General features: G+C 40.2%; 1 protein-coding gene across 1 annotated transcript in view; it reads right to left on the bottom strand.

The window, feature by feature from the left end:
• The window catches only part of LOC107566395 (dmX-like protein 1), a 48,179-nt gene that overhangs the window by 2,344 nt on the left and 34,025 nt on the right, over positions 1–11,810 (bottom strand). The window contains exons 15-25 of the mRNA XM_016251841.1: positions 11,508–11,709; positions 9,920–10,037; positions 8,811–8,897; positions 8,611–8,732; positions 7,929–8,070; positions 7,789–7,849; positions 5,885–6,012; positions 5,447–5,524; positions 4,482–4,573; positions 4,355–4,407; positions 1,111–1,332 (exon numbers count right to left, since the gene is read on the bottom strand). Coding sequence (XP_016107327.1) covers positions 1,111–1,332; positions 4,355–4,407; positions 4,482–4,573; positions 5,447–5,524; positions 5,885–6,012; positions 7,789–7,849; positions 7,929–8,070; positions 8,611–8,732; positions 8,811–8,897; positions 9,920–10,037; positions 11,508–11,709 — 1,305 coding nt within the window. The remainder of the gene's footprint in view (positions 1–1,110; positions 1,333–4,354; positions 4,408–4,481; positions 4,574–5,446; positions 5,525–5,884; positions 6,013–7,788; positions 7,850–7,928; positions 8,071–8,610; positions 8,733–8,810; positions 8,898–9,919; positions 10,038–11,507; positions 11,710–11,810) is intronic.

The raw sequence follows: 11,810 nt of genomic DNA, 5'->3' as shown, positions 1-11,810 counted from the left end.
ACACACAGAGACACACACACACACACACACACACACACACACAACAGTTATTCCCTGCGATCAGCTAGAATATTTATCATTTTGTGCAGCACAAAAAAAACAGGTCTATTTTAAGAACCATTAAGCTTTGTTTGCATTCTCATGACAATTTATATATTCTCAGTTCAAATTCTCATTGCTGTGATGAGAACAAATGGTTTGTTTATTTAGTATTTTTTTTAACTATAATTTTATTACTGATTTTTTAAAAGATTTTTTATAAATGTAAAATGCTACAAATAATTATATATATATATACAAAATATACAAATTATTATAGTTTTATATTTAAAAAGTTTTAACAATGTTAAAAAAAAATCTGACATTTTTATAAATATATAATACTATACAATAATAATAATAACATTTATATATTTTAAATATATTTATAAGTATTACATAAAAATATAATAAATTATATTTATTATAATTATATTTTAAATATAATATTTATATATTATATATTATTATATATAATTTATAATAAATAATATATATATACACACACACACACATACATATAGTAATTTACACATTAATAATAATTAAACATTTTACTTTAATATGTTAAAAAAAGCAGTAATACACACACATTAAACTTTTTTACTATTATCATAAAAATAATGACTTTTTTGTATTATAGTAATAGGAATTTGTAAAGAGGAAAATGTGTTGAATTTTTATGAAAAATGCACAACAAATCTGAATGGTCCTTAAAAACAGGCTTCATTTACATACACTCTCTTTCACTTCAGATCAAAACCTGTTCACCATCTCCTGTTCTCCAGTAACTCTCAAAGCAAATTGAAATAAAGCTAAAATAAAATGACAGATAAATATTATATGAAATTTTTAATTAGAAATGTTGCCTTGGAAACTAACTGAAATACAGCTACAATTACTAAGTAGTAAATTTTTACAAAAAGGTACTAAAAACTGATATAAACAAAGGCTAAAAAAAATGTAATAATAATAAAAGTAAAAAAAAAAAAACTAAAATGAAAACTGAAAATGTCAAACTAAAAGCTAATAGAAGATCTGAGCTATGAGAGTATATAAAGGGTGAGGCTCAGACCTTGATGTTGCCCTCGGCCGATCCGCTCATGAAGCAGCTCTCGCTGGCGTCGACGGCCAGTGCTTTGACGGCCGAGTCGTGCGCCTGGAAACTCTGGCGCTGGATCTTCAGACTGAGGTCCAGAACACTGATGCAGCCCTTCCGGCCTCCGCTGAGCAGCAGCTGCTGTTTAGACGCCAGAGCCAGAACCGTGGAGCCGGACTCGTGACAGCTGAAGCCTGCAGCACACGACTCGTTTAGACACGCTTCTACAGTGTGTGAGAGAGTGTGTGTGTGTGTGTGTGTGAGTGTGTGTGTGTGAGAGCGTGTGTGTGAGAGCATGTGTGTGTGTGTGTGTGAGAGTGAGAGTGTGTGGTGTGTGTGTGTGAGTGTGTGTGTGTGAGAGCGTGTGTGTGAGAGCATGTGTGTGTGTGTGTGTGAGAGTGAGAGTGTGTGGTGTGTGTGTGTGAGTGTGTGTGTGTGAGAGCGTGTGTGTGAGAGCATGTGTGTGAGAGCATGTGTGTGTGTGTGTGTGAGAGTGAGAGTGTGTGGTGTGTGTGTGTGAGTGTGTGTGTGCGAGAGAGTGTGAGTGAGAGAGAGAGTGAGTGTGTGTGTGCGAGAGAGTGTGAGTGAGAGAGAGAGTGAGTGTGTGTGTGCGAGAGAGTGTGAGTGAGAGAGAGAGTGAGTGTGTGTGTGCGAGAGAGTGTGAGTGAGAGAGAGAGTGAGTGTGTGTGTGCGAGAGAGTGTGAGTGAGAGAGAGAGTGAGTGTGTGTGTGCGAGAGAGTGTGAGTGAGAGAGAGAGTGAGTGTGTGTGTGCGAGAGAGTGTGAGTGAGAGAGAGAGTGAGTGTGTGTGTGCGAGAGAGTGTGAGTGAGAGAGAGAGTGAGTGTGTGTGTGCGAGAGAGTGTGAGTGAGAGAGAGAGTGAGTGTGTGTGTGCGAGAGAGTGTGAGTGAGAGAGAGAGTGAGTGTGTGTGTGCGAGAGAGTGTGAGTGAGAGAGAGAGTGAGTGTGTGTGTGCGAGAGAGTGTGAGTGAGAGAGAGAGTGAGTGTGTGTGTGCGAGAGAGTGTGAGTGAGAGAGAGAGTGAGTGTGTGTGTGCGAGAGAGTGTGAGTGAGAGAGAGAGTGAGTGTGTGTGTGCGAGAGAGTGTGAGTGAGAGAGAGAGTGAGTGTGTGTGTGCGAGAGAGTGTGAGTGAGAGAGAGAGTGAGTGTGTGTGTGCGAGAGAGTGTGAGTGAGAGAGAGAGTGAGTGTGTGTGTGCGAGAGAGTGTGAGTGAGAGAGAGAGTGAGTGTGTGTGTGCGAGAGAGTGTGAGTGAGAGAGAGAGTGAGTGTGTGTGTGCGAGAGAGTGTGAGTGAGAGAGAGAGTGAGTGTGTGTGTGCGAGAGAGTGTGAGTGAGAGAGAGAGTGAGTGTGTGTGTGCGAGAGAGTGTGAGTGAGAGAGAGAGTGAGTGTGTGTGTGCGAGAGAGTGTGAGTGAGAGAGAGAGTGAGTGTGTGTGTGCGAGAGAGTGTGAGTGAGAGAGAGAGTGAGTGTGTGTGTGCGAGAGAGTGTGAGTGAGAGAGAGAGTGAGTGTGTGTGTGCGAGAGAGTGTGAGTGAGAGAGAGAGTGAGTGTGTGTGTGCGAGAGAGTGTGAGTGAGAGAGAGAGTGAGTGTGTGTGTGCGAGAGAGTGTGAGTGAGAGAGAGAGTGAGTGTGTGTGTGCGAGAGAGTGTGAGTGAGAGAGAGAGTGAGTGTGTGTGTGCGAGAGAGTGTGAGTGAGAGAGAGAGTGAGTGTGTGTGTGCGAGAGAGTGTGAGTGAGAGAGAGAGTGAGTGTGTGTGTGCGAGAGAGTGTGAGTGAGAGAGAGAGTGAGTGTGTGTGTGCGAGAGAGTGTGAGTGAGAGAGAGAGTGAGTGTGTGTGTGCGAGAGAGTGTGAGTGCGTGTGTGAGAGAGTGCGAGTGTGTGAGAGTGAGTGTGTGTGTGTGAGAGATGACTTACCGTGAACCAGACTGTATGCTGGCGTGACCAGAGTATCCCACAGACACACGTTCCTGTGACGAGACAGTGTCTTTATGAAGTGAAGCTTACATTTTTCAGATTTTTCTGTGTTTGTGTCCGGCTGTACCTGTTGTCTGTGGACAGGCCTGCGGTGGCGATGAGAGACGACGAGCCCACAAACACAAAGTCATTCGCCGTCTTACTGTGACACTGAAGCGTCTGCAGGAAAAGAAGGAGACGATCACATGATGAAGAGAACACAGCGGTTTTACACTAAGAAATGTAGGTTTATTCGACACAGACACATTAAGAATGGCAAAGATGTTATCGGTGCATCCAAACCAACAAAATCACAATTCTAGCTTCATTCCCAATAGCGAAGCTTCCAGTGCACAGATACACATACACCACCACACAATAATGAACTTAAACAATAAAATATAAAAGTGCACAGAGACAGTTTGAGACACAATAAACGTGACAAGATTGTGAACATATTTACAGTGTTATGAATATGAGTACACAGGAGTGAATCTACAAGATATTGCACTGAACAGTGTGAGTAACTGCAATTATTTGAACAAAAATAGTTAAATTATGAAATATTATTAGAATGTAAAACAGCTGTTTTCTGTGTGAATATGTGTTAAAGTGTAATGTATTTCTGTGATGCGCAGCTGTATTTTCAGCATCATTCCTCCAGTCTTCAGTGTCACATGATCTTCAGAAATCAGTCTAATATGCTGATCTGCTGCTCAATTATTTTTGTACCACATTTTCCATAAAAATATTGTGCAGCACGACTGTGTTCAACATTGATAATAATCAGAAATGTTTCTCGAGCAGCAGATCAGCATATTATACTGATTTCTGAAGATCATGTTTCACTGAAGACTGGAGGAATGATGCTGAAAATACAGCTGCACATCACAGAAATACATTACAGTTTAACACATATTCACACAGAAAACAGCTGTTTTAAACTGTACTAATATTTCATAATTTAACTGTATTTTTGATAAAAATAAATAAAAAACAAAAATTTTAAAACGCTCTAATGAGCAGGAGGAACAAGGAGAGCGATGGATGTACCAGATAGGGTTTGGGAGCGTTTCCTGAGGTGCTGGTCTGCCAGAGAGTGTGTGTGTGTGTGAGAGTGAGTGTGTGTGTGTGTGTGTGAGAGTGAGTGTGTGTGTGTGTGTGTGAGAGTGAGTGTGTGTGTGTGTGTGTGAGAGTGAGTGTGTGTGTGTGTGTGTGAGAGTGAGTGTGTGTGTGTGAGAGATGACTTACCGTGAACCAGACTGTATGCTGGCGTGACCAGAGTATCCCACAGACACACGTTCCTGTGACGAGACAGTGTCTTTATGAAGTGAAGCTTACATTTTTCAGATTTTTCTGTGTTTGTGTCCGGCTGTACCTGTTGTCTGTGGACAGGCCTGCGGTGGCGATGAGAGACGACGAGCCCACAAACACAAAGTCATTCGCCGTCTTACTGTGACACTGAAGCGTCTGCAGGAAAAGAAGGAGACGATCACATGATGAAGAGAACACAGCGGTTTTACACTAAGAAATGTAGGTTTATTCGACACAGACACATTAAGAATGGCAAAGATGTTATCGGTGCATCCAAACCAACAAAATCACAATTCTAGCTTCATTCCCAATAGCGAAGCTTCCAGTGCACAGATACACATACACCACCACACAATAATGAACTTAAACAATAAAATATAAAAGTGCACAGAGACAGTTTGAGACACAATAAACGTGACAAGATTGTGAACATATTTACAGTGTTATGAATATGAGTACACAGGAGTGAATCTACAAGATATTGCACTGAACAGTGTGAGTAACTGCAATTATTTGAACAAAAATAGTTAAATTATGAAATATTATTAGAATGTAAAACAGCTGTTTTCTGTGTGAATATGTGTTAAAGTGTAATGTATTTCTGTGATGCGCAGCTGTATTTTCAGCATCATTCCTCCAGTCTTCAGTGTCACATGATCTTCAGAAATCAGTCTAATATGCTGATCTGCTGCTCAATTATTTTTGTACCACATTTTCCATAAAAATATTGTGCAGCACGACTGTGTTCAACATTGATAATAATCAGAAATGTTTCTCGAGCAGCAGATCAGCATATTATACTGATTTCTGAAGATCATGTTTCACTGAAGACTGGAGGAATGATGCTGAAAATACAGCTGCGCATCACAGAAATACATTACAGTTTAACACATATTCACACAGAAAACAGCTGTTTTAAACTGTACTAATATTTCATAATTTAACTGTATTTTTGATAAAAATAAATAAAAAACAAAAATTTTAAAACGCTCTAATGAGCAGGAGGAACAAGGAGAGCGATGGATGTACCAGATAGGGTTTGGGAGCGTTTCCTGAGGTGCTGGTCTGCCAGAGACTGAGCGCTCCGTCTGCATCCATGATCCCGAACTACAACACACACACACACACACACACGCACACAGACACACGCGCGCACACGCACACAGACACACACACGCACACGCACAAACAAACAAACAAACACTCACACACACAAACAAACACACACTCACAGACACACACACACACACACTCACGCGCATGCACGTGCACGCACACACACACACACACACGCACACACAAAAACACACACTCACGCACACACACAAAAACACACACAAACACAAACACTCACACACACACACACACACACACACACACACACACACACACACGTGAGCTGGTTTACACATGCTACAGTCACACACAGTGCTCTCACACTAGTGATTCCTAACGACTGTGATGCACCTTATTGCCCTGATAATTGAAGCGTATTCTGGTGACCCTGCAGTTTCCGGGGCTCCTGAAGCAGGTGATCTGCTGTGAGTGACCCCACTCAAACATGCGCACGCTGCCGTCCTGAGCTCCGGTCAGATCTACACACACACACACACACACACACACACACACACACACAAAAGCATACAAACACACACACACACATTTGTTGCATGTTTTTGTCATTTTTATTAGTTTTTGTTTTAAATACGTATATTTTTATTTATTAAGTTATTTTAGTACATAAAGTTGAGAGATGTCACCTTGGCAACTAGCATTTTATTTCAATTAATGTTTATTTTATTTCAAATACTTAATGTTTTTATTGTCATATCAGCATCTATGGCTGTTTTCATAGCAAGATCCCACTCACATCATTACTGATGATCTTTCATTTCAATATTTGATCAAAAACGTACGATTATTCCTGATGAAACGTTTCTGAAAACATTCACTGAGATCTTTCTGAGCATAGTGGCATTTAAAGCAACTAAACATTCTTTATAAACAGAGGAATCTGACAAAAATGACACGTATGTGACCCTGCAGCACAAAAGCAGTGTTGAGTCGCTGGGGGATATTTGTAGCAATAGCCAACAATACATTGTATGGGTCACAATTATACATTTCTCTTTTATGCCAAAAATCATTAGGATATTAAGTAAAGATCATGTTCCATGAAGATATTTTGTAAATTTCCTACCGTAAATATATCAAAACTTAATGTTTGATTAGTAATATGCATTGCTAAGAACTTCATTTGAACAACTTTAAAGATGATTTTCTCAATATTTAGATTTTTTTGCACCCTCAGATTCCAGATTTTCAAATAGTTGTATCTCAGCCAAATATTGTCCGATCCTAACAATCCATACATCAATGGAAAGCTTATTTATTCAGCTTTCAGATGATGCATAAATCTCAATTTAATTTGAAAAAATGGACCCTTATGTCTGGGATTGTGCTCCAGAGTCACACACACACACACACACACACACACACACACACACACACAAAAGCATACAAACACACACACACACATTTGTTGCATGTTTTTGTCATTTTTATTAGTTTTTGTTTTAAATACGTATATTTTTATTTATTAAGTTATTTTAGTACATAAAGTTGAGAGATGTCACCTTGGCAACTAGCATTTTATTTCAATTAATGTTTATTTTATTTCAAATACTTAATGTTTTTATTGTCATATCAGCATCTATGGCTGTTTTCATAGCAAGATCCCACTCACATCATTACTGATGATCTTTCATTTCAATATTTGATCAAAAACGTACAATTATTCCTGATGAAACGTTTCTCGTTCAGACTGAGATCTTTCTGAGCATAGTGGCATTTAAAGCAACTAAACATTCTTTATAAACAGAGGAATCTGACAAAAATGACACGTATGTGACCCTGCAGCACAAAAGCAGTGTTGAGTCGCTGGGGGATATTTGTAGCAATAGCCAACAATACATTGTATGGGTCACAATTATACATTTCTCTTTTATGCCAAAAATCATTAGGATATTAAGTAAAGATCATGTTCCATGAAGATATTTTGTAAATTTCCTACCGTAAATATATCAAAACTTAATGTTTGATTAGTAATATGCATTGCTAAGGACTTCATTTGAACAACTTTAAAGATGATTTTCTCAATATTTAGATTTTTTTGCACCCTCAGATTCCAGATTTTCAAATATTGTCCGATCCTAACAAACCATACATCAATGGAAAGCTGATTTATTCAGCTTTCAGCTGATGCATAAATTCACAAAATTGACCCTTATGACAGGTTTTGTGCTCCAGGGTCACATATGTTGTTAGTTAGAGTGAGCGGTGTGTAAGCGGGTGTGGAAGCAGGCACTCACAGTAGGGCAGCGTGGGGTGTGACGTCATCCGCCTCACGTTGTTGATGTTGCGTTTGATGAGCTGCGAGAACACAGAAGAGCGTGAGCGAGTGTTAGCGTGTCCGGAGCAGGACAGATTGAGTGTTGCTAGCGCTGCTCACCACGGCGGCTCCTCGGCCCGTCTGCAGGCCCCCCAGCCAGGGCATGTTGATGGGTGTCCCGGGGCTGCTGTGGGTGTAGGGTGTGCTGCCGTGAAGCGCGCTGAAGTCGTCCCGAGCGTGAACCACCAGGAAGTCATCCGTCCTGCCAAACAACACAAGCACATCACATGATCACACACATTTCCTCTCAGGAACTCCAGCTGACGGTAAATGTGAGTGTTTACTCGAGAACAACACTGCAGCATGATGTTGGGAACCAAACAGCTGCCGGTAGCCATCGACTTCCACTTAGAGTTAATTTCATTAAAAACTAAGACGGCTGACAAAATTAACACTACTTCCAGTGTTTTTTCATACTATGGAAGTCGATGGCTACCGCCAACTGTATACGTTCTTCAAAATATCTTCTATTGTGTTCAGCAGAAGAAAGAAACTCATACAGGTTTAAAACGACATGAAGGTGAGTAAATGATGACATTTTTAGCAGAACTGTCCTTTTAAGAGTAAGTTCTACGATGTTGCATTGCCGTTTTTAGCTGGAAAATGACTCTTTGTTATTGTCCTTGTGCATTATTGACACTATTTTTCTGTTTGACTCTGTGAAGCTGCTTTGACACAATCTAGAAATAAAGCTGACTTGAGTTGCTAAGGCAGGATGACTGTACTCGAATGCGGAGCTCACCCTTTGACCTCGGCCTCGTTCTCGTCATCGACCCAGGTCAGGATCTGCGAGGCGAGGATGTAGGACACATCCAGCTCCTGGATGTCGTGGCTGGAGGCGATCACTAAACAGTTGCGATTGGCCTGGAAGACAGAGAGAGGCTGCTTACATGCGGCGCGTCACAGATCACACGCAGGCACAGCCGCAGCACGTCACGGCACCTTATTGATGGCGAACGCCGTGATGATGTCAGACTCCTTATGGATGATGCGAGCCTTTCCTCCAGGAAACCCCAGGTCGGCCTCGATCTGCACAAACACTCACCACTTATCATCTTTATTATTCAGACATTTATCCTGACTAGGGATGCAACGATGCACCGGTTGAAAATCGATAAGTGAGGATTGATGTGGGTTGAGATGTTAAAGGAAAGGCGATACAGTCGGGGTTTATATGAATGTGTCTCTGAGGAGAACTGACTTGTCTGCAGGAAAGTTTAGATGGTGTTTCGTCTCATCTGGTCTCTGTAATGCATATTAATGCAGTGTTTATAAGCGCAGCTGCTGTGTTAACGGCGGTAACCAAGGAAACGCTGTATCTGCTGCTGCATGAGCGCCTCCTGCTGTTTTTTTTGGAACCTGTGATACTTTTCCAGGATTATTTGATTAATAAAAACTTTTAAAAAACAGCATTTATTCAAAATATAAGTCTTTATTGTCACTTTTTATCATTTTAACACATCTTTGCTGAATAAAAGCATTCATTTCTTTCAAATAAAGAAAAAGAAAAAAAAATCTGCCGACCCCAAACTTTTGACCGGTAGTGTATATTGTTACAAAAGATTTCTATTTTGAATAAACGCTGCTCTTTTATTATATCATATTGTGAATCAGTATGGCGTCGTGAGTTGAGTGAATCGTTACGTCCCTGATGCGGACTCTTTAAAAGGCCTCTCAGTGCTTGAGGAGAATAAATGTCATTCACTAATGCTCAGTGTGCATGCTTTACATCAACAAGCAGAAGTGAACCAGAGCAGGATTATAAATTACAGTCAGCTGTGATTTCATGTTGATTTGCAGGTAATCGTGCATCTTAAAGAGCCTCACGACTGGATGATGATGATGAAGATGAAGGAGCAGAAGCTGTGTTAGATACCTGGGTGTGTGTGGAGATTCAAACATGCAGGTCAATCACAGGCCACGATTAGACGGTTAATTACAAACATAACACAAGTGCAACACCATACTAATGACTCGACAGAGCGGCTGGCTGTTAAAACACAATCAGGAGGCGTGCAAACGAGCAGCTGATGGTGAACAGACACAAGTACCTCGTTCGGATCGCGTTTCTTGGTGAAGATGTTGCGTATGAACATCTCCTGAACCTCCTCCTGTTTGACCAGATACTGCCACAGCCGTCTGACGGGAAGAGCGGCACGCCGGCGAGACCTGAGAGCGGAAACACACTCGTCACAAAACTAGCGACAGTTCAGGAGGCACTTACTGAAAATAGAGGTTATTTCATAATCAATTAATTAAGCAAATGTACACATTTAAATTGTACATAAGACAGTTCTTGTGTCGCTATTTTAATTATGAATTAAGTTTCTAGTACATTTTGTTGTTGAAATTAGGGTAATTTCAGCTTAAAATGTGGTTTTGGGAAAAAAAAGGTCATTGAAGAAAAGCCAGTTAATGAGCATATCTCGTTAGTCAGCTAGAAGAGAAAAAAACCTCTAGATAGCAGCATTTTTATAAATGACTAAATATCGCTAAATATAATGTAGAAACTTTCATTTTCTGTAAAGCTGCATTGCAACGATTTGCATCGTGTAGTATATATTTATTTAATGCCATGTCAGCATCAAAGGCTATATTCATGGCAAAAACAAATACAATAAAAACCAGCAAACGAACAAACACAAGTTATATCACACAAAACTTTTTACATTAACGTGATAAAATTCGAAAACACTTCATGGCAAAATTTTACATCGCGAAAAGCGATTTAATTTCATAAATATAAGCACTGCATTACATATTCATTATACTTTTAATTAACCTGCTAGTGATGTCTTCATTATTTAATGCATGTTTGAATAAATCTCTCTTGAAAAGAAATTATTACAGTCATTGTTTAAAAGTTTATAGTTCACCAACAAATGAGTAGAAACATAATTCACATAAAAACTGACTTTCGTGCGATTCAAATTTTTTTTTTTTATAAATCTGAATAAGTAATTGATTATTAAATAACATTTATTTTATTTTCCAAAAATTTAAATTTAGGTGCTTAGGTAAAATGAATAAAAAAAATAGTATTGATACAATTATACAAAAAATATTCTTACATAAGCTTTTTAAAAAAAAAAATTAAAAAAAAAAGTTTTGGGTGCATCCTGATTTTTCGGTTTTGTTCCAGAATTTTCAATTCGGCGCATCACTAGTCTAAATATAAACAGCAGCTGTAATAAAAGCTTGTTTTGGTGCCGTAACTAGTAGTAGAAAGAGCTTCTGTCAGCACACATTAAAGAGCCACAAAAACACATTTATTGATTACAGTTCCTGATAATATCAACTGAATTTGTGTGTGTGTCTCTGTGTGTGTGTGTGTCTCTGTGTGTGTGTGTGTGTGTGTGTGTGTGTGTGTGTGTCTCTGTGTGTGTGTGTGTGTGTGTGTGTAACACGTGTGTGTGTGTGTGTGTGTGTGTGAGTGTGTGTCTGTGTGTGTGTGTGTGTGTGACACGTAAAAAAAAAATTTAAATTCTAGATTAAAAATGAGAGATCAAAACGCACCATTGGAGAAACACCAATTAAAGTCACTGTTTCAGTCGATGATTTCAGCCCTACAAAACCAAAACCTGCTGTTTCAGCCGAGTGCTTTGGGTTGCATAAGTGCGTGTGATGAGTCTGCCGCACCTGAAGGGTGTGTTGGAGGACTCGAACAGTGCTTTGCGCCTCAGCAGAGCCGGACCCGATGACACGCTCTCCTCCAGCAGCTGCGTGCAGATGAACCTCGACGGAGGACCTCCGGAAATCTCCAGCCTCTTGAGAAGCAGCTGCTCCCAGCGCTGGAGCGTCTTGAGAGCGGCGTGACAGAGCGGCGAGCACATGGGCAGATCTGACACACACACACACACACGTGTTACACACACACACACACACAGACACAGACACAGACACAGACACAGACACACACACACACACACACACACACACACA

Source organism: Sinocyclocheilus grahami, unplaced genomic scaffold (assembly GCF_001515645.1).
Source record: "Sinocyclocheilus grahami isolate Dianchi unplaced genomic scaffold, SAMN03320097.WGS_v1.1 scaffold1072.1, whole genome shotgun sequence".
Taxonomy (NCBI): domain Eukaryota; kingdom Metazoa; phylum Chordata; class Actinopteri; order Cypriniformes; family Cyprinidae; genus Sinocyclocheilus; species Sinocyclocheilus grahami.
The sequence above is the reverse complement of the archived record's forward strand: the minus strand, read 5'-3'. Positions and strand labels throughout refer to the sequence as shown.